Source organism: Sinohyriopsis cumingii, chromosome 3 (assembly GCF_028554795.1).
Source record: "Sinohyriopsis cumingii isolate HCF-2022 chromosome 3, ASM2855479v2, whole genome shotgun sequence".
Lineage (NCBI taxonomy): Eukaryota > Metazoa > Mollusca > Bivalvia > Unionida > Unionidae > Sinohyriopsis > Sinohyriopsis cumingii.
This window is the reverse complement of record NC_142963.1, coordinates 78,533,258-78,556,959: the sequence shown is the minus strand read 5'-3', so window position 1 is coordinate 78,556,959 and position 23,702 is coordinate 78,533,258. Positions and strand designations below refer to the sequence as shown.

Sequence of the window (23,702 nt, the reverse complement as noted above, 5' to 3'; positions counted from 1 at the left end):
AACATGTTGATGCTAGCTGCCCCTCTATAACCTCTGTGGCTGAATTACTTTTGTTTCTCTTTGAAAAAAATTGCTCTCTATCCACTTCAAAGGTCTATAGAACTGCCATTTCTAACATATTTAAATTCTCTCAAGGTGCGATGATTGGTTCATATTTGCATCTTGTTGATTTTATTAAGTATTTTGAGTTGTAGAGACCTGTCTCATGCTTTCTTATGCCTACATGGGATCTTTCTTGTGTTTTATGGTCATTAACCAAAACCCCGTATGAACAGTTGAGTGAGGCTTCTTTTCGGATCTCACTCCCATGACTTTTTCATGTACAGTTCTTAATGAACTATGGATTTTACTACACAGATGTAAGTTGCCAATATACTGTGTATATTAGACTAGTTTTAAACTTTATGGAATAAAGATTTCCTGTAGTGCTAGTGTTGTTTTACTTCATGGCAGCACATCATATGGGTTAATGGGGTGGTGGTGAAAATTTGTCTTCCCCTGTTTGTCTTGGTCACCAGGTTAAGGAATTGAATATATTTCCAGATGACAAAAAATAATTATAATTTGCCTTCTGAAAACATACTATAAATACAGTACTCATCTTTAGTACTGGCATAATTGTTTGGTGTGGAAGAGATAAAGATATATTTATTCACTCACTATGGCTCTTGTTAATATCATTGTTGAAACATTTTTTTCTACTGATCTTCAGATCATGGAAGCGGGTGGCATAAAGGAGTTGGCAAAACATGAGGAGTTTATGCAGACCATTTCTGTCAGAGAATTGAAATCCACCATTACAAATGTGGTGAAAGATCTTGGACTTGATGACCCACAATTCATCCCAAATTTTCCTGATTCCCAGGTAAAGGTGTAGGCTCACTTTGGTCTAAAGTTGACCTTACATCAAGTTTAATATTTTTCCAAATTTATGTAATGAATAGGTACTTGATAGAATGGCCCTTTGTTTTGGATATTGAGGGAATAAATTTTGAGATGAATTTATACTGAACAACTAGATCCAGTTTTTATTTTTTTTATTCAAAATTATATGTATGTATGTATGTATGTATGTATGTATGTCCCGAGGGGAGAGTCTGCTGCTACTGATAAATAATTTTCTCCTTCTGTCAGTGAGTGATTCAGTGGTTACTGAATGGGCACAACCCATACCAAAATCGCAAGCTTTTTTTTAAGGTTGCGGCAAGCTTAGATTTGAAACTGCGCAAGCTTGCAAACAACTGATATGGCATTGTTTAAATTATTTTATACATGGTCACATACCTCCATTTTTCTAGCTCTTGATGTGTGAAAAATATGTAATATCAAATATTAAAATGAAAATGTTAATATATGGTGAACATTAATTATTAATGGGATCTGTTTGAGGAAACTCTTTATATTTTTGTTCTGTATGGCTGTGAAGTTCTATGTGACTCCCTGTTATGCGTTGGGGTGGGGTGCTCCCAATATTTATTTGAATTACTGTGGAATTCCCACCCTGGCTTGTTTTGTAAGAAGTGAAATTAGTGATAGAGAGAGGTAAAGCTCCGAGCCGCCATATGCAGTCAGCAATACCGACAATTAAATTATTAAGAACACAAGGGTGAAATGCAAAAGAATAACAATTTAATACAAATTAAATGATATTAAGTTCTCAACCAATCTGCTTCCTCTCGACCATGTGACAACCTATTTCATCACGTGATTTTAGTGTGAGATGGCTTTCCCCTGTACTTGGTTTCTACTCATCTGTGTTTACTACGCCAATTGCTTTCCTCCTTCTGGCGTTCTCCGATTCTTCCTGTCCTCTTCTCCTTTTGTCTTCTTTTCTCCTCCTCCTTTCTTTCTTTCTTTCTCCTTCAACGAGGCTTGTTCCCCGCCTACTTCTATTCTCTATTTCTCCTTCAATGAAGCTTGTTCTCTGCCTACTTCTATCCTGTCTCTCTGAGACTCGGGACTTGACTATTCTATCCCCAAAAGCTTCCTTTACGAAGCTTTCTGTCCTTAGAATGTACTAAGAGTTTTCCCACCAAATCACGAGTGGCTCCCTTGGAGTGAGTATATTCTGCTTTACCAGTACGACAGCTTACAAATCACTAATTCGTTGTTAGTTCAAATGACTGTTAAGTTCTGGTTCGAATTGATGGCCCCACCCTTCCTCAGTTCTGATTGGATATCAATTCTACCCCCAATCGGTCCAGCTTAACAGACAAGCCTCAGGACATCTGTCGAAGCGGGGAGATTTACAATAGTGTTGAGGGTCCTTTGTTCTTAGAACAAAGCTTCTAACATCTATATGCTAGTGTTAACACCTAACGGGGGGGGGGGGGTTCTTGTACAAACAAAATCGCCACAACAGTGCAGGGTCGACATACTCATTGCGCTAACCCATTCCTTTGTTCCTGACTTACGTAATCGTGGGCTGGCAAACGTGACAATGGCTTTGAAAATGTTTTACTAATTTACTTCATGTAGAAATCCATTTCGGGGAGGATGATGTTAAACGTTTAGGTTTCCTTTCTCATCTGTGAAAATGATAAACTATTAGCTGAAAACAAGAATGTTTGCCACTTGAGTTACTCTTAACCACCTCTTCGAATCAAAATCCTCAGAATAAAATTCTGCATCCTCTGCTTCTGGTAAAATTCAGGTATCATCCACTGAAATGGATTACAGCAACATGTACTATGTAACCAGGGGAAAAAACAGGGTATTTACCTCTTTGGCAAAAGCATTTCATTTTTAGTACAACATTCCAAAATCATGTATCAAGTCCAAGAAATATCAGTGTTATTCCAAATCATCCTTTAATGAGCTCCTTAATTTTAGTTTTACCATCCATTTTGAAAGGGCTACGATTCATGTCAAATGAATGGCACCTCAGAACTTTAAAGAAAACAAAAATTCAGATGAAACTGATCAGGCACCTTAAGACATTTTGAGGATGAAAAGAATTAAATGTAACAACCTCTAAACAATTGTTGAATTTGACATGTGAGAGGATAAAAGACCCTATGAATAACAGAGATGAGATTGACAAGCGTGCATTTAATTTTGTAATCTCATTACCCTTTTGTCGATAACTGACAGCATTGCATCAGTTAGTGGACTTTGACAAGTGCAGCAATAAGTAATAATGATCTGTAGAGTTGTTGTCATCTCAATCATTGGGTGAAACAACATTACAAGGTCATTTTTTTAATGTATTTAAATTGTAAACGTGAAACAGTACGCTACCGCCAATCTGCAGTCCTGAAAACTGCCAAAATATACTCTTGAGTTTACTCACCAGCATGATAACTCCATGACTTCAGATTATCTCTTGGGTTGTAGGATCAGTTACTGCACATATATTGGTTTTGTGGGCAATGAAATTTACTGAATGAGTTAAATTGTGATGGTTCAACCTTGAAAATTGCACCTAATTTCAAACTCTTGGCTACAATGGTTGTTTTGTGTTCTGTGGCTCAAATATGTTGTGTATATATTTAGAGTTCATAAACCAGTCTGCTGACCATAAAAAGGGGGAAGTACCACCTTTATGCCTCGATACCGAATTAAGTCTCTGTTGTGGAAAACCACATTTCATCTTGCATGCTTTTATTATTTGATTTGTTTTTTGAACAAGCAAAATCCTCAAAACTCGATCCTTGATAGACTGTTAGCAGAATGGGATGCATCTCTCTCTCAAAGAAAAACAAAAATTGTATCTATTTCTAAATTTTTATTTAGTAAGTAAACTAACTGAGAATTTGTTTTTTATCTCCTGGTGGCAGGTTGTCATTCAAACAAATATATGACAATTCTTTCAAAAACTTCATGCCAGAAGTTAATATTACAAGATCTACAGAGACTATATTAATTTTGATGGTGCATACATTGTCATTAAATATCATCTGTAAGTAATTGACATCAGTACCTTGCTGTATTAAGTTAATATGTAAATAACTTTGCAATCAGCATTTACTATCTATTTTACAGGATTTTACGAAATGGAATTCTTTATCCATTCTTCCATTTCCTGACAAAATTCTGCATAGCTAATTGATTGTACGTTCACTTAAAGAAATTCCTTTAAGCTAAAGAACACAGTTTCTCTAATGTGTAATGTTTTTGAAAAAAAAAAAATTGGAAAAAAGACATTTGCAGAAAAAATAACATTTTATATTTTGTCTAGGTTGAGTAATAATTCAGTTTATTTGGAAATATATGAATAATGTTCATAGTTAATTTAAACATAGAGAAATGTTGGAATACTATATTTTATTTATGTAGCAGCTAAGTACAAGTAATTCAAGTTCTTAACGTTTTTGTAACATTGAAAATGTATATTATGTCAAGTGCATTATCAGATGCATTAGCATCTTTTAATTTGACTGTGTAGTTTCTTATGCTGAGCATGATCTAGTCACGACACATTCTTCAACATTTCAGGAAGTACTGATCTCAACAACAGAAATTTTAGATTTTGTAAGCTTTCAGATTTGAAAAAAATTCCTTCTACAAGCTTGTGTCAGCTTGAACTTTAGATTTTGCAAGCGTGCAGACTTTGAGAAATTCCTTTTGCAAGCTTGTGTGAGCACCCTTACTAGTTTGTGCACCCTCAGCTAGCTTGTTGTAAGCTTGCTGCAAGCTTGTGGTAAGCATGTATTTTGGTTTGGGACTTGTTTGTCACCCGTATGGTCAGGTGTCCAGCACCTTAACCAATGAGCCACCGTGTTCAAAAAGACAGACACTAATCAGTGAAATCATTTATTACTTTGAATGTCATCAACATATGAAGAGAAAGTATTTTTTGTTGAAATATCACTTACATTTATTAAATATATTTGTTGCTAGTTGTCATTTTCAAGTATAAAATATATTCAGAATATAAAATATTTTAGATAAACACAAAAGTAATTTATAGAAAACAGAACTTGATAAAGAAACTTTTAAATATTGCGGATAAAGATGCTCATTAGGTATGTATCTCACCTTTACATGCTGATATGTATCTTTTTGTCTAAGGGAGACCTTAGAGCTTCCATAGATTTCAGCAAAACTTGACCTTTTGAAAGGTGTATTTCCATGTCACAAAAGTCTAGCGGTAGAAGCTTTCTCTTGAGGGCACACACTAGATGGCTGGCTAAGTTGTGTAGATTCGCTGCATGCTTCAGTTTTATCATTGTTTCCCTTTATGCACATTTGTGTGTCAGGGATGCAGGCTGGAGAAAATTGACTCACACATTTTGTTGCTGTGCATTGTTTTGATGCAAAGGATTTGGATAATGCAGTCAGGATTTATTTAATATCCAGTGTTTTGGATGTTGGATGGCATCGTTTATACTTCGAGCATAGGCATTGGCTGGTTCCCTGCTTTGTTTGCTTCTTGCGTTGCACTCCTTTATTCGTATAGCGGAGTGCAACACAGGGGAGCATTCGAAACTGGGAACCAGACTAGCATAGGCAATGTTATGACTGAGTAGCTTCCCCTAATCTCGCAAGCTCTCACGCAATTTCCATTAAGCTCAACAAGATGTCAGATCTCAATGCTTGTTGCACTAGAAAGTGATCTCCAGATTAAAACGGCGTTCCCTAAGAATCATTAGCAAAGAAAGTGAAAGAAGCAGAACACAAAAGAATACTGTGGGTCTAACTTTAATAAACAATGGAGAAAATAATTCCCTTGACTGGAATACAGCACATCCATTAGGATTACTGGTGTGACTTCTGTTCGCATGATTGCGAAGACTGCAAAAGTCAGTAATCCTTTCTTGACAGGGCTTTTGAATTTTTTTAAAAATCTGCCCTTGTACGCCACAAGATATCTGGAGAACACATTATAACCCATGACATTCTTTCAGAACAAAGAAATCAGTAAACCTGCCGAGACAAATGTGTTATTTGAATTACAAAGTCAGGGGGTCATTGCAGATTTTGTTGGTTTTTAACTTTGCTGCAATAAAAGAAAGATCTTAAAGTTCAAGTGTAACTTATTATAAAGATGATGAATGATTATCTTCCATGATTTTTTTATAAATGTGTTCAAGGATGAAGTACAGTGAAACCGATGATAGTACACATTTTATGATTGGAAGTAAATTAACTGCCATTTGGTTAAAAAAGATTTATTTGGCTTTTTGTATTGGCTTATGTAAATGTGTTGGTCTATAATCTTGCTTCAAAAAGATTATAAGGAGACTGTTAAAAGTACAACTTTAAAAGAAAAACAAACTAATACAATTAATCTTTGAATGGACGATGCATTTGCTTATCAGTTGTGCATATTGGTTTATTTGTATGTTAGAGAGAGAGAGAAAGAGTATGTTGTGCAAGTTGCAATATTTTATTTCAAGCCGAAAAAGTACGGGTCAGATTTTTTTTTAACCTCAATTTTACACCCATGGGGAGATACACTGGTTTGATGCTGTCCAAAATAATATAATGGACAAAGAGGGTTTTTTTTCTGAAAATTTCAAAAACTTGTACAAAAATATACATAACTTGCAGAAATAATTGATAAACTTAAAAACCATGTGTTGATTTCAAACTATTCAGATACATATTATAGATATTGTAACTTGGATATTGTAATTTGGGTAGCAAAGACTATCAAGATATATACATTTTGTAAAATGTTCAAATGGTCTTTTTAAAATAAAAGGTTGGAAATAGGTATGGAGTAAAAACAGTTTCATCCTAGATGCTGGCTGTGGTACTTTTAGCAACAGCTGTCAAAGGAGGTTGTGTAGTTTTCTCATTTCCCCAGAAGGAAGAAGTTCTACTGGTATACTCTTCTAAAGTTTCAAATCAGTCTTTTATCATGATTTGCAGAAAATGTCATTTGTGATAGATGCTAACTAGGTGTACTTTGCTTTAAAAGGTCCCTAATTCTGACAACAACTCTATTAGAAAATCTAGTGATATCACCAACATTTATGACATGCAAGGTTTGGCCTTTTTGGCCACTAAGTAAGGCCAAAGGGGTCACTAATTTCTGAGTCACTTTTAGGGAAGTAATGTTTACAGATGCTGAAGCACTGTACTCACATCACAGGTTATGTCTTACCTAGGCAAACTTGGCCTACATAGAAAAATACTCTCAAAAATCTTTTTATAAACACATCATTTTACATAGGTCTACAACACTACTCAATGTTGCTAAATTGTTAATGGACCTGTAACCTAAACCTGAATCAAAATGCTCTGTTGAGAAATCCTTGACAGAATTTACAGGTGGATCCAGGGGAGAAATATATGTTTCCCAGCTGAAAGGGCAACCATTGCTGAGATGTGTCCACTATTGTTTCCCAGTGGATTCTCTCAAAGAATCAAGTATGACACTTGCAGCTTGTCCTGATGTGCCTTTACACAAGAAGGCTTTCCTGATAAGTGAAACACAGCTAGCCATGTTTGCACCAGTGGATGTTCCTTGAGTGGATCCAGATGTAATGTCAACAGACTGTGAATCTGTGGAAGAGTGAATGATTGCTGAGCAGTTAGTTGCAATAGACAGGGAAACCAGAGCTGTGTTGTCCACAGTGGTGCTACAAGAAACACTTCTGCACTGTTATCCACTATCTTCTGAAGAACACGTTCCATCAAACTGAAAGGGGGAATATATATATAAAATTAGGCCAGAACAGGTCATAGAGAAAGCTTCAATGGGCAGTGCATGTGGATCAGGTCTAGAGGAAAACATATAAATAGCAAACTATCCAAATCTTGTATCACTCTGCATCGTCATAAAAAATCTGCTTTACATTATTCTTCCCAGGAAGATAGCAAGTACTCAACCAAATCTGTCTTTCTATACACAAAAACCAAATATCATGAGCCATTTGATCCAGTACTCTCTACCTACCTCCCATTTCGTTATTTCTTCTTATCATAATGTGTCTCAATTGGATAAAATCTTTAGACAATTGAACAGGTCTAATAAAACATACTGACTGCTTTTCTGTAATTTTGCATCATTTTCACAGTGCAATTTTTCAGTGCAGGATGGTATTTTATATTTTATATTTTATGTATGTTTGTGTTCACAGATGCCTGTGCTTATGTTCCATGCTTGATACTTTGATTTTTTGAATTGCTTAATTATTTAGTGTCAAGCCAGATTTTTCACATCATGTAATTAGTTTTGTAACTAATTGTGTTACCTTCTGTAAATAAAGTCTTTATTATTATTATTATTATTATTATTATTATTAATGTAGGTAACTGCTTCATTATTATCCATTAAAATCCTAATGTATATGTTATATTTGTATCCACAAAGAGACGTTACTGTCAGGAAACAGGCCTGCAATTCTAAAACAATAATGGGCACATTTTCTCCTTACCACTCCAGCAACGACCAGTTCGAACAATGTCAGTCTCATTTACCCCTCCCCATCCCATAAGAGAACTGTCACTTTTGATAACAATATCTGGGTTACCTCTGTAAATAGGCTTGAAACTGATTTTGACATTTTGTATACACCATTTAATTGCATCTAAGTATTACTGGAAAGATAAATTGATGCATCATAGTTGCCCTTTTGCATTTTTAGTAATATATCTTTCCCTTTCCAATGGTTTGTAGCAGAGAGGGGCATTTTCTAAGACTGGCTAACTAGCAACCATTGTCCCTATCATTGTGCTAATTCACAAATAGTCAAATGTTTCTGTTTCAATACGATTCACAAAAAAGCAATGCCTGTGCCTTTCCCACTGTCAATCGTACCATTATATTTACAGAATTAATGAGAACTACACAAAGTTGATAGTTTGTATGGGCTGTAATGTAAGTCCTAAATTGTCCAATAATGCAGCAGTATGACAGACATTGTTTTGACACCCTAAGTATGTTGAGCCTTGAAGCATACTGTCCTCCAAATAACAGTGAGATAACCCATGTTATGCAAGGAAGAAAACATGCATTGTGCAGATGCCCTTCCATTTGGTAAACAGTTGTACAAATAAAAATGTCTTTTTCAGTGAAATTATAAATATTTGTGGAAAGCCATGTCAACTGGAAAAGAGTAATACATTTCTTTCAGATCAATTGAGGCAAAATAAGAATCTTTGTAAACCTTGGTCAATGCTGTTTTTATTGTATCCATTTTAAGATGGTGATATACTTTATGTGCATTGAAACCATGCAGGTCGAGTATAACATGGATGCTCCCATTGTGCTTTTCTCTTGTGAATACACTAGAGAAGTACTTTACACAGGCAAAGTTTATTCTCTCAATAATTCCTTTATTCAGCAGTATATGAATTTTGGTTGTAATTACAGTGGATTCTTTGAGAATATTTCTGTTTTTGAATACAAGTTTGGACTGGGCTGCTATCAAGTTTGAGTCCATAACCTTACAAAGTAGATAAATTCCATCCATCAGAGGCTATCTTCTGTCATTTTTTAGCACATCAACTAACCTTGCTTATTATATAAGGCTGGAAAGAAACTCTGCTCTCGTGAATGGGAGGACTGCCACTTAAGTTTTTGTTGAAGATACGACACTGCATCTATTCACATATCTTGACAGGGGTTGTATGGTATCCTCTTTTTGAGACACTGTGGTCCCTGTTGATAGGGCTGGAACCTGACCCCCCCTCTGAAAAACAAAAGACTTGGGAAGTGCATGAGCTCCTTTATAAATTGAATTTCTTCCAGTATTTGAAGCCAGAAACTTTCAAGATATTTTGTTCAACATCTGATGTGTGTCTAGAATATTCTTGACTTTTGTAGTTAGGTCATATCCAAACAGGAGGCCAGTTACCTTATTTTGAGGTGCATACAGAGGTTGGTAACTGTAATGAAGATCAGGCTTGAGCAGTTTGTTTACCTTTGTAGGTGTGACTTATAACTTATTGTGCAGTAATTCATCCATGAGTCTGATAAGGGGAACATGAGCTTTAGCAACAGGTCCTTTAAAGTTTTGTTCATTTTTGCCCAGATCTTGCGATGTACATAAGGAACAACTCAATTTTGGCAATTTTGTGACCTTAAATGTTTTTTGTCCTTAAATTTATTGTGAGATATTTGGACCCTGTCCTCACTAGTGGAACATAGACCACTTGCCTCGTTAAGCTGAACAGTTTCTGTCCATGATCATTTCTGTGCTGGTCTATTGAATCCCAGCATATCAGTTGTGGGATTTTTGCTAAGTCTGTTGACTTGTGACTTTAGAGTTTTTACTGTAGCTGACACATTTGTCAGTAATTCAAGCTGACAGTTCCACATCACTTGATTGTGGGCTGCTTGTTTGTTTGATTACCTTTTCATGGTAATGCGATTGTTGTGCAGACATCATGTTTTCTGACCCTGACCCTTGTGAGAATTCAGTCACATGACAGACTTTTTGGTAATGGTGTAGCCTCTTTATCCGTAGATTCAGGTTTTCTCCTCGATTGTGATGCCACTTTGCATTGTTGTTCCCCATCAGGAATCATTGCATTCTGTTGCAAACATGACATAAGTCTTTGGTCTTATCAGCTAAATGCTTCTTGGCTCTGTTTTGGCCTTACTAGTTAGTTTTAAAGCATTATATCTGAAATGTCATTATTGTATTTTGGAGACATTTAAGCTTAGTGCAATGGTGTCTGTGATTCAGGTCCAAGAGATGTACTTCATTCAGCACATGATAGACCTAGTGTTTGAATAACAATTCATTCCCTAGTAATAATAAATTTATTTACTGATATAGGTTAGCAATTAAACCTGTAACATGTAAAACAAACATTCAAGTACAAATGCAGACAAGAATTACAATAGAGATATGACAAAACAAACTTCACAGAATTCATATGCGATGCAATTACCATCCATAGTTGTAAATTTTTTACAATCCTTACAAGAACTAAGACTTCTTTGTATTATTTACTTATAAATAATTCTTGTAAAAGAAATACAAATGTAGATGTAGATATATATTCTGCAACTGGAGAGAGTTTTGCAACTGCTTTCCATGAAGATTCTGATATATTGCATTGAGAGAAAGTAGGGTAGGGCAGGATTAGTAATTTGCGCCAACATGCAATGTACATGCCATCTTGGTGAACGCTTGTATTCTTTCACTCCACTACTGATACATGCTAAGTGAGATGATCTCCACAAACATTGTACTACACTGTAAACATATTATGGCAAGACAACATATACAACAGATAAAACATTTATGCTCAGTATAATGATGGCTGCATATACATGTCATTACACCATTTGTATAAAGATGCACTCCAAATGCAAGCATTAAACCAAATGCTATTGTTGTTTGTTGTTGTCATTCTGGAATCAGATTTAAATTGGTTAATAAGAAAATAGAGGAGAATTAAATGTATTGAATTTTCAAACAAATTATGTTAATATTTCTATTTAACAATTCATGATCATAATCCCTTTACTACCACTAATTTGTAGAAAAAACAAGTATTGAAGGTGTCCCAAAACTTACAAGACACAAAACAGTTGCTATAATTTCATGTCCAAACATTTATGTGTCATCAAAACAAACTTTGAAAATTAAGAGTATCCCAAGACTTGTAGTGTCCCAAGATATACAGTCATTATGGTAAGGTCAAGAATTTTTTGTTATATCTTGCTTATAAAACAATTCCTACTTTGTATGAATAAATTCTTAGGGGAAAAAGGTTAACTTATAAATAAGTATATATGGTAATGATTTGAAAAGTTATGGTCTCGGTGATCATGTAATATTGCAAAACCATTTAATTTAATTGTGCAGTCCTGTAGATGAGCAAAATGCTACACAGTCTTAATTTTACTAGGCAACATAACATTTGGATTTTAAATTATTTCTGGGGTTAAATGATCAGTTGCTACACAAATATTCATACTGCACGCAATGAAATTTCCCAAACTAATGAGCTAAATTGCAACAGTTCAGTCTTAAAAATATTGCCTACTTGAAAACGAGGCTGCTATTGTAGTTGTGTTTACATACATCAAATATGTTGCATGCGTATTTAGAGATTTGTTAACCAGTCTTAAGACTACAAACATGGGAAATAACTGCTATTAGTCTCGATACCAAATTAGGTCTCAGTTGCAGAAAATCACATTGTCTTACATGATTTTTGCTTTCTTTTTTCAAGAGCAAAATTTGTGATGCACAATTCCTTACAGAATGCACGCAAAATGGGATGGATCTCTTTCTCACAAAGAAAACAAAAATTATGTACATTTTAAAGATTTTATTTAGTATGAAAATAATAATTTTTTTTTTTCTTTTGGCAGCAGATTATAATAATAATGATAATCACTGTCATCATAATGATACCGTTTCACAATGTTCACAACAACATATGATGTTGGACAAGAAACAAACGATTAAGAAGATTGGAGTTTTGTTAAAAAATGATTGATTTTTTACTCGTCTTTTTTGGTAAAAAAAAAATACTCATTATGAAAGAATTGATATTGTATGGATATGTACAATTCAGGAAATCAAATCACATTCACTTACTTAAATCTAGAAATGACGGAGTTGTTTATTATTATTATTATTGTTATTATTAATTTTTTTGGTTATTTGCTGCTTTCAGAAATGTATTAATCTGATGAGGTTAAATATAACAAAACAGAATGAGTGGAAATAAAATATGATTAATTTAAATGAGGGCGTTGTTGGCATCAAATTCTTACTTATACATTTGCTACTTTAAATTGTTTAAAAGTTAAGTTCTTTGATACAGGGATATGCCAATACATTTTGGCATTCAGTTGTCTTTTTAAGTTGTTATTAAATTGATTGATGCAGATATTTGCAAATGTTGCCAAATTTGATATATTTGCCCTTTTTAATTCACATGAAGGGCAGTGAAGTAAGTTTTTTTGTCATTCTTTAAAGCAGAGAAGTATCTAATCTGCCCCTTCCAATTTAGGATCACAGCCTTTAACCAAATTTTGTAAAAGAAAGAAAGAACCAGTGATCACATAAATTTTCGTTTTCTCTATTTGATTTTGTTCACAAAGACACTCGTTTCCATTCACAGTCCTTTTTGTCTCATCTACAGCTTGCAGATTTACAAAATTTCAAAGTACATCTCATCTGCCACACTGCACTTTGCCAAGTTGCAAAATATACCTTTTCTTGCCCAGTACACCAAGCCAATATTTCCTTTTAAAATTACACTTTTGGTTTTTGTATGCCTGTAAAATTTTGCGTTTTGCGTTTAAATAGAGCACATTATGCCTCTTCTACTCCTCCTGTACAGGTATATGCCTATACTTTTTGTATGGATATTGCAAAGTAAGCAGTTTAGTACCCTTTGTGATGCTTCCACCAGATACGTTGATCTTAGAGAAATAACAGATACCAACTTCTGCTGTAGTTGTTCGGTACCATATAATAGGTAAAGAGAGCAAGAAGGTGCAAAACTTTTATGGTCTGTATCCCTTGAAAGTGCATGTTTTAAGGATTTGTAAAGTAATAGACCTACAGCTGCCTGATTTTGCAGTGTACTTGTAATGTCATTACATTGTGGAGGCAGGAGAATGAATAACCATTCTCATCCCCAGATGGGTTACCACTCTTTGCTGTAATTTTAATTTAAAAGATTTCTAATATATACAACAGTTAACGTCATTGTTCTGTGTGTAGGTGACGTGTTTTTTTTTGTACAATCATGTAAGGTTAGACACCTTAGATAAGGAAGTTCATATTTCCTATTCCTTTACATATAAATATATATTTCCCATAACTGATATGTGTGCTTATTATATTATTCAAAACTTTCACTTTAGTACAGTGAAGATTCTTGTATTTGTTACCAGGCTTTTTGTATCAGATGTTCTCAGTAGTGTCATTGTGAATAATCCTAATGAAATTATTATTTCAGAGGTTCACCTGAGTAATGTAAGATTAAGTAGTCGGTCCCTAACATTGTGTTTAATGCACTATGTCTCTGTATTGTGGCAATTGAGATTAAGTTGGTGAGACTTATCAGTAGAGAAATTAGACCTTCCATAGGAAAATGAAAATATGTTTACAAGGTGTAATGGGTTTTTTCCTTGAAAAATTATTAATGCAGAGTAGGGGTCATTTTTGTAAGTGAGATCTAAAAAAGAAAGAAAATATCTGACCTTACTTTAATGACTATATCTTGGGACACTATAAGTCTTGGGATACTCATAATATTGTATGACCTGTAAATGTGGGAAATCAAATTGTAGAAGTTGTGTCACATACTATAAGTCTTGGGACAACGATCAACAATTTTTTCCTATTAGTTTGTGATGTATGATATTTAACCGACAAGTTCACTGTAATTGACAGAACACTGACTATTCATACACTTGGACCATTATTTATGTCAAGTTTGAGCTTCAGGTCTCTACGAGACACTCTGATTATATAGTCTTTGAAATTACATCAGAAGGATTGCTGCAACTAAACCGATTTCAGTTGCACTGTATGTTGAAAGGGATTCAACATGGCACTGAGCATGTATCAAATTCATGGCACAGTAATTACAGTGGAACCCCGCTATAATGCGATAATTGGGGTCAACAAAATATCAGGGTCGTGTTAATGCGGGGTTTTAAAGTATTTTACTTTTTTCAGAGAACAACTCACTGTATTCAAGCCTAATGTATATAATGAATAGGGTATCAACACCGTTTACTATCGTGTTGTCGTGGCATTCGTTTCATCTATAATGCATATAATTCCATTAAATGGCACACAGACTTACAATATTCAATATTTTTTCCCAGATCATTGTGTCTGAATTCAACGTTTAATATATTGCATGAACAGAGTATCAACACCGTTTACTTGCCATCTGATATCGTACCGTCGGGGCTTGAAATTAATCCATAAAATATGTAATTCCATTGTAAAAATTGCATACATATGTAAACTATTCAATAAATTTTTCACACATCATTGTGTGTCTGGATTCAATGGGAAAAATTAACAGCAAAATTAGGTTAAGAAAGACGAAGCACGTGTACGGTTCATTACGTTCCTGGGTCTATGAGCGGTGTCAGTACAAATTTCATACTGCTAAAGTTTTCTCATATGCGTTTCCATGTACAGTAGTCCCCCTCTTATAAGGCCACCCCTAATGCAGCAGGGAAGTGGCCTTATAATGCGGGTGGCCTTTCTAGAGGGGGATGACAAATGCGAATAGTAAATACATATGAAAAAAGTCACAAGTGCATTTAATTTTAAATATTTTATATTTTAATTCAAAAATCACATGCATGATGTGAAATAAATGTAAAACAAACTTTGTCATCATTTGCAAAAGAATGCTATGAATAACCATTGATACAGTTTTAAAACTGTCTTTTTAATTATGTTACAGTTCACATCACGTCACTTTGTTGGTAACAGTCTAATAAACAAACCAGTCTCATTACATTAAAAATATCCTTGCTGTCATATCCCCAGCATATATCGTTTAGTCTTTTGTTCCAATCTTCGACAACTTCATTATTAACATCAGCTGATTCGCCACTAATGACAGAACACTTGATATTGTGTCGCACTTGAAATCTGTGCAACCATCAGTTACTTGCAATAAAGTCGTCATATCCCAGTTCAACTGACAAAATTTTTGCTTTTTCTTGTCTTTCAAATCGGGATACAAACGTCTCCTGGCTCAAACAATCTTCCTTTCTCCGTCCATTTCACCTTTCCACTTCTGCAGAATTGTTTCATTGTCTTTCACGATATTGTTTATCTGAGTCTTCCCGACGTTAGTTTTCTGCAAGGATCCTCGACGACCCCCCCTCCGTCAGTTGAATTACTTTCACGTTCTCTTCTAAACTGAGAATTTTTATTTTCCTCGATGACATGTTGATCCTTTTGCACTAAGTTATTCATGTTGCCAACTATAATATGATAAAACAATTTTGTATGCATCTAAACAAATTGCCGTGTGTTTTTAAAGGAAGTGATCTTGTCACGTGATTTGTTAGTCGCAGTCTGGTACCCTATTGTTTTTATACATTTCTTGAAACTAGGTGAGAGAAGCCAAAACGGCTTCGATATGTACCATTAACATCACGCAGATTTGACCTCGCGGCCGCTAGGACTCGTAATTTTGACAATTATTGTTAGTAGTAATAGCCACTGATTACCAAAGTGAACAAGCTCAACATCTTACTAAGGGAAGCCATAAAGGCTATTAAACCATTTTCCTGCTGACTTGTGTATTGTACATTGATACTGCCACTTCTCATCTGTTACTACTGTTCGATAATTGTATTCATAACAATTATCAGAGGGACTAAACCCGACATCTTATAACACAGCAGTAAGGCTAATTGGCTTACATGTACGTACCCTTTTGTATGGATTAAAATTTTAGTCTTTCTCAGTTTTTATGGAATAAATTTGGTTTCTCGTGAGGCGTAAATGATATAATATTAACCTTAGTGGTAAATGTACTTTACTCAACACTTCTTTCAGTAACGAAAACCTGACATCGGGAAACAGAAATCGGATTATTTAACACACGTTATGAATACAATACTGGTTCTGGATACATATTCAAATAAAATGCAGCCGCTTGTGAGGGGTACATTTTATGATTTTGCACTAATATGCTGGCCGCTGGTCGCGTTAGCCGGGTGGCCTTTCGCGAGGGGTACTTTTGAACACAAACTCGTCGGTGCCAACGGATTCTGGCCGTAATGAGGGGGTGGCCGCTGGTCAGGGGGGCCATTCAAGAGTGGGACTACTGTACATTTATCCTTTGCAAATTTCCAACAATTAACGCTTGTACGCCTATTCATTTGAATGACTACAACAAGAATAATTACCAATCAACACATGCTTTCAGCATGCAGATAACTTTTACTTCAGATTTTGTGAATAAAGAAAGAAATCTATGAAAACTACTATACTAATCATTGCGCAAAGTGCAGAGAATGACTTGTGTTTGTGAACTATCTTTCCCATAACAGTAAAATATTTATAAAATAAATAGGATATTAATAACGAGTTCATAAACAAACACCATACCCACGTAAAACCCGAGAACTAAGTGCAGTAGGCCTGCAGTGATCACGAATCACTTTTATATATAAAAAAAATTTAAAGCTGAACGCATGTACAATTTCATACCATTTCAGTGTCCAGCTAATAAAACGGACATTATTTAGAAGTCAACTGATTGCGTCTAATAACACCGCCAAGCCCAGCAAACATGTTGGCGACTTTCGTTTTTTGATGTTTATTAAATTGTGAGAATCTTTTATCAACCACTGCATTGGCTGCTGATTGTTTGTGTACGCAGGTAAAGAAGAAACACATGTCGGCTATTGTTTGAGGAACGATTGTATATAGAATTAATTGAAGACAATCACAAAGACGACTTACTGGCTTTACTTATGGATCAGTAACAAGCAGCATTTCCTGGTGAAATTGTTAAATTTCAGAAACCGCGCCATGATCGTATTACATTCGAATTCATACTCAAACTCTTCCAAAAATGATAATATACGTTTTGCTCACTATTTCTTGTACCTTAAAAAAAAGTATTTTCCCAGGTATGAGAAAAATATATGTACATTATTTAAAATTTCAGGAACCATGCTACGATCGTATTCTATATAGTATTATACTCGAATTCATACACTTTCTCTTTCCCAAAATGATAATAATTTGTTGTGCAATAACGATTTCATAAGTAAACCCAAATGGCCACGAGTCACTTTTATAAAATAAAAGTAAAAAATTTTAGCTGAACGCATATACAATTTCCTACCCTTTCATTTTCCAGCTAATAAAGTGGGCATTTTTTAAGTAGTCAACTGATTGCATCTAATAACACCGCCAAGCCCAGCAAACATGTTGGCGGCTTTCTTTTTTTGATGTTTATTAAATTGTGAAAATCTTTAATCAACCACCTCATTGTCTGATGCTTGGTTGTGAATGCAGTTAAAGAAGAAATATATGTTGGCTATTGTTTGAGCAATGATTGTATACAGAATTAATTGAAGACAATCACAAGGACGACTTACTGACTTTACTCATGGACCAATAATAAATAGCATTTCCGAAAATGTTTATTTTGGCATAACACTTTAAGAACCTGGTGATATTGTTAAATTTCAGAAGCTATGCCACGATCGTATTATATTAAAATTCATACATGAACTCTTCCCCAGAATGATAATAAATGTTTTACACACTATTTCTCGTACCTGAAATAAAAATTAATAAAAAAAAATCCCGGTACGAGAAAAATACACATGTATTTAAAATTTCAGGAACCACGCCACGATCATATAAAATTCAATTTCATACCCATTCAGTTTCCAGCTAATAAGCGGACATTATTGACTGGTCAACAGATTTCTTCTAATAACACCACCAAGCCCAGCAAATATGCTGGCGGCTTTTTTTACTGGATCAGTAATAAGTAACATTTCCGATAATGTTTATTTTTGGCATAATACTTTAAGAACCTGGTGATATCGTTAAATTTCAGAAGCTACGCCACGATCATATTGTATTAAAATTTATATGCAAACTCTTCCCCCAAAATGATAATAAACGTTTTACACCCTATTTCAGGAACCACGCCACGATCATATTAAATTGGAATCCATACGCGATCTCCTCTCCATAATGATACTAATTTATTTATACGCTATTTCATGTGCTTTGGAAAAAAATATTTTTTTCATGTGCAAATATACAAAATTTAGGGAGCCACGCCATGACCGCGTTATATCTGAATTCGCATTAAATCGGGGCGCGTTATAGTGGGGTTCCACTGTATAGACTTTATAGAGATAAAAAGAATAGTTCAGTAGCTTGTGCACTGCGAAAATCATAATAGTGCTGCTTTTATGTGCAAAAGGAATAAGGTCATATTGATCTAATTATCAACTCTACCAAAGCACTAAGTTAGTTGACCTAGGATAGTAATAAAACAAAAGTAAGCACAAAAAAATTGAAAATTGGGATGAAGTTTTAGAAAAAAAAGTTTGTACCTTAAAATACATAGGTTGGCAAGTTGGTTATTTTGGCAACTATTAAATTCATAAGTGGCAGATTTTTCTTATTTTTTGACAGCAGTCTGGGCCAGTTACCATAAAAGTTTAAACCCTGACACAATCTTGGGTGAAAGGGAATTTTGTCTTGTGGCCAAGTACTCTGTTTAGTTCCCTTGTACTTTAGTTACCTTGTACTACATAATATTAGGAAAATCACTGTACCTGTGTAAACGGTTATGGTTGCTAACATCAGAGCAAACTAAAATGGAGTTTAGACAGTATTGCAGTTAGTTTCATAGTATTGGTTCTGAAAGATCTTTTGTATTTTTGCTACATTGATTGAGGTTTGGTGCAGATGACACGCTTGGGAATTGCTATGTCACCTCTGACCTTATCGAACAAAAAGGCGGCAGGTCACCGCTTTCCTCCAAAATCATCAAAAAGGATCAGCAATCACATTCACCTAGAAGAACACCTACTAGGGCTAGTCTCATTAGCCCCATAGCGGTTACAAAATGACAGAAACCTAAAACCTTCCATTAGTGTCTTCCTTTCTTGATGGGATGCCGGGATGGACAGAATTTTATCAGCAGAAGGTTCAGGAAAATGCTGCACTTTTTGCTGTTCTACATTGATGAAACACTGAACAAGTTTCATTTCCATTGTTATTTAATTGAGTTATGTTTCCTGACTGTCCAACGCCTGACTGGTTTTCACACCATAACTTGACCTATAATTATTGGATTTTTTTGCCGCAATATGCTTATTCTCCTTTGTTTCCAAACTCAAGTTCTTCTGTTTAAAGCCCTGCCATGCAAAATGTATTGAGTAGCTATGCACCCATTGCTATTAGCTTTAGGTCCTTTTTTTTTTATTTAGCCATTTGAATGTTGTCATGATTTTATTGAAGAAGAAATCAGTTTTGACTATTAAGAGAGTACATAATAGCAATTGCTTGCAATATTATAATATTTCTTTTATATACTATACATTAGAACAAATTCCTGATGAAGAAGATGTTAGGTGAAAAGCCAGCTGATAATTTCACAGTTGAAGATCTCAGGTATGTATTATATTTTATCCCCTTGCCAATAAACTTGATTTGAAACTAGAAATTGGTTTCTGCCTGAATTTCAAATGGTAGCACATGTGGCTATAGAGCCCGGTGAACTTAGCCGGTATGGCCCTGCATCTGTAATGGATTGTCTGTCACCAGTTGTTCACCTTGAATCATTTATCCATCCCTCAATAATTGCTAGGGAAAACTTTATAAAATACATTTCTGATTGAGTTTCAAGCAAACTTGGAACATGTCTGTTTCATCAAAAACTCAGATGAGTTTGAGAATGAGCATGTTCCATGCATATTAATGAGGTGATCTTGCATGTGATCGGTTAACCTAGTTCCTACTCTGGAAGCCATAATTCTGATGGAATTTTTAAAATCGATTCAGAATATATGCTTACATCATAAAGGTCTCAAATGAGTTCAGTAATGAGTGAGATCCATACATAGTAATGATGTGATCTTGCATCTGATTGAGGTTTTTATCACTGGAAGTCATGTTTCTGATCAAACGTTTTTGATCAGACAACTTGGGATATATGTTTATGTCATTTAGATCTTGAATGAGTTTGATAATAAGTAAGATGCATGCATAGTAATAAGCATACTTGCCATTGATTATGGTTTTGCTGGGATGTTCAGATTTTGGAGCCATAATTCCATATTCCGAATATGCTGTTAAAAAAATCATATTTTTATGTCTTGAAGATAAAAAAAGAAATTATTTCAAAATCTAAATGCTCATCACAAACTATGATGGTTTGCAATTTTTTCCCTCGAGTTCTCAAGAATCGGAATTCTGTATGAGCTACCATCACCATCTTTGTTTCATTGAGAGCATTGCCAGCCATTTGTAAAATTGGGACCGTCATTAAGCATATATCATCATGGTGGCACTATATTTAAAACCTAAGAGTGTCAGATGACAATTAAAATCTGCTCTACCAAATATGGCCAGGTGTTAAGCCAAGATGAAAATCAAAGAGAGATACTCTGAGAAATGTGTGTCAAATTACCCTGATGGAATTAGTAAATCACACTTTGATGAAAGATATTTTCTGCAAAATTTGTCAGATAGACCTTATAATATGCTATGGAAGCCTCAATGACATCAAGAGACATGTTTCTACGATGTAGCACATTACTGTGGCAAAACCTTTGGAATCTTCTTGTTAAATATTGTTCATATCTTATGACTCGTACACACACCAGTGTAGTAAACACAAGTATTGTTGGCAGAATTTGTTGTGAAACATGGGCTTCAAATACCTGTGGCAGATTATGCCAGGGGAAACTATTTCAAAAATTATTCCCAGATTTTGAGATAGGAAGAAAAATAATGGATCTGCCAGATCAAAAACATCTAGCATCATCCACATCGGGAAATTTAAGTGCTGGTCAGATATTAGATTGTATGAAGAATAGATCATTCAGCATTGCCACAGATGGTGTAGTGTATATGAGAGTAAAACTGTCCAGTATTTTGGAGATACTATGATGAAGAATTGCTGCAGGTGTTATCTGTGTTATTACACATAAGGGAATGTAAGCCTACACGGGTTAAAACATCTACACATTTTTAGTGTGTAAGGGAATTGGATCTATTCTTTGGCAGAAATCACCTTCTATTTATTTCTGTTGAATGTCTATATTATACTTTTTAAGACCTCTTACTTTTAAATAAACTTAAATTATAAAATTAATTATCTGAATAGAACAGTTTCAAGTTATATACCGTATTTTCCTGCATATATCCCGCAGACGCAGATAATCCGCACCCTCATATAGCCCGCGGGTTTTGGGGTTTTGTGTAAAAAATCGTTGGCTTAACCCGCACCTTTGTATAACCCGCAACCATAGATTGATGAACTTTTTTGTGTATGTTCACATTGTTTACCATTACTGTTTTTAGAAGGACCGAATTCGTCAATGCTCACACGTGGATGACGAACGATACTACAACTACATTTTCACTCACCCGCCCAACATGCAAATTTGTATTTACGCTATCAAGTCAGTCGGCCCCGGTCCATATTCATCCCTCTGCATCAGTTCAAGTTAGTCACCCTGCCTCCACTATATTCCGGCTGGCAGCCGGCAGATTTGAATTTTGAAGCCAGGTACTTGTGAGCCGGATATGCAATGGTGTGAGGTCCTGAGGCTGAATGCCACAATTGTCAATTTCGAATGTAGCTCGCATGACATCAATTAACTACCGGTATTCAGGCTTGGTACACAGTGCTTGTGTGCGTAGGCTGTCTATAGGAGCTGTGCCTCAACTACAGGCTACATTAACTACTGGTATTCAGGCTCGGTACACAGTGCTTGTGTGCGTAGGCTGTCTATAGGAGCTGTGCCTCAACTACAGGCTACATAAACGTGGACATTTCTAAATAATCTTGTATTCTTTTTAATTGTAGATTCGAGTTTAAATAATTTCTTTCTATTTAATTTAAAAAATGCTGAAACGAACGTCTTACACAGCCGACTTCAAGCTAACTGCCATTGCATATGCTGAAGTGCATGGCAATAGAGCCACAGGCAGAAAATTTGATATTGATGATAGCAAAACAAAACTAGAACAATATATAAGTTATGTAGTTATGTTTTTCAAACAATATATTGAAATATTATTACGTGTAAAAAATTTGTGATATAGCCCGCACCCTTATATAACCCGCACCCCCCCGTGGGGTTTGTAAAATCTGGTATAACCCGCGGGATATATGCGGGAAAATACGGTAACCACAAAAGATTAATCCTTTATCAGGGGCCCTGAGTGGCCGAGTGGTCTAAAGCGCTTTCCGTTACGGATCACTGCCATCTCACCTCTGTCTGCGTGGGTTCAAGTCTAGGATTTGGCCAATGTGGGTATGTGAGAAAGCTTGCCAGTAGCTTCTCATGGGTCGGTGGTTCTTCCCGGGGTTTTCCAGGCCGCCATGCATAGCATATCGTGTGCTGAATAATGGCGTTAAACCCTACAAGAACAACAACAATTAATCCTTTATCCAGCCTTTATTTTGCTGATAGTTTTGTGTACACTTTGGTAATTTGTGATTTTTTTTATGTCCATATTTTGTGTTAGACAAGTGATATTGTACAATAAATTTGTATCCTTTCCCTCAATGGATTAAAGCAATAAATCTGGTATAATGAGATGTGACGTTTCATATATTTTTTTTTTTTTTAATTTCTAGCCTGCCCCTATTATTTAATGCACCTTACCACTAACATAAAGCTGCCAATGCTGGTCATTTTAGGAAGATGATTTATTAGTGGATTTATTCCATTATCTGGAGTAAAGTTGTTAGAGGAAGCGAGAGTTTCAAGAATTCCAGAAATAGTGTAATGTATGTTACGAGTCTTTGCTCTTAAAATAAGTAATGGGAAAGAGTCAAAAGCAACAAGCTATGTAAAGTTCAACAAATTGATTTCCCTTGAATACAGAGTAAAAATATAAAAAAGAACTTATAGTATTACAAATTAAATCCTGAACAGTCCTAGAATTTTTAACAGAAGTCCTAATGAATAAAAGTTCTGAATAATCTTCAGTGGTATTAAAAAAATAAATATTGCAATGCTGAAGTATAGATGTGCCTGTGGTGGCCTGTATATTGGGGTATTGTAACAACGGTCTTTTTCTCAATCACAGTAATATAATTCCAGGGTTGAATTTACTGAAAAT

The 23,702-nt window shown here is 35.0% G+C and overlaps 1 protein-coding gene across 1 annotated transcript in view; it reads left to right on the top strand.

The window, feature by feature from the left end:
• Window positions 1-23,702, top strand: part of LOC149803159 (uncharacterized) — a 255,820-nt gene that overhangs the window by 80,752 nt on the left and 151,366 nt on the right. Inside the window, exons 13-14 of the mRNA XM_089952783.1 lie at window positions 713-865; window positions 19,948-20,015. Coding sequence (XP_089808909.1) covers window positions 713-865; window positions 19,948-20,015 — 221 coding nt within the window. The remainder of the gene's footprint in view (window positions 1-712; window positions 866-19,947; window positions 20,016-23,702) is intronic.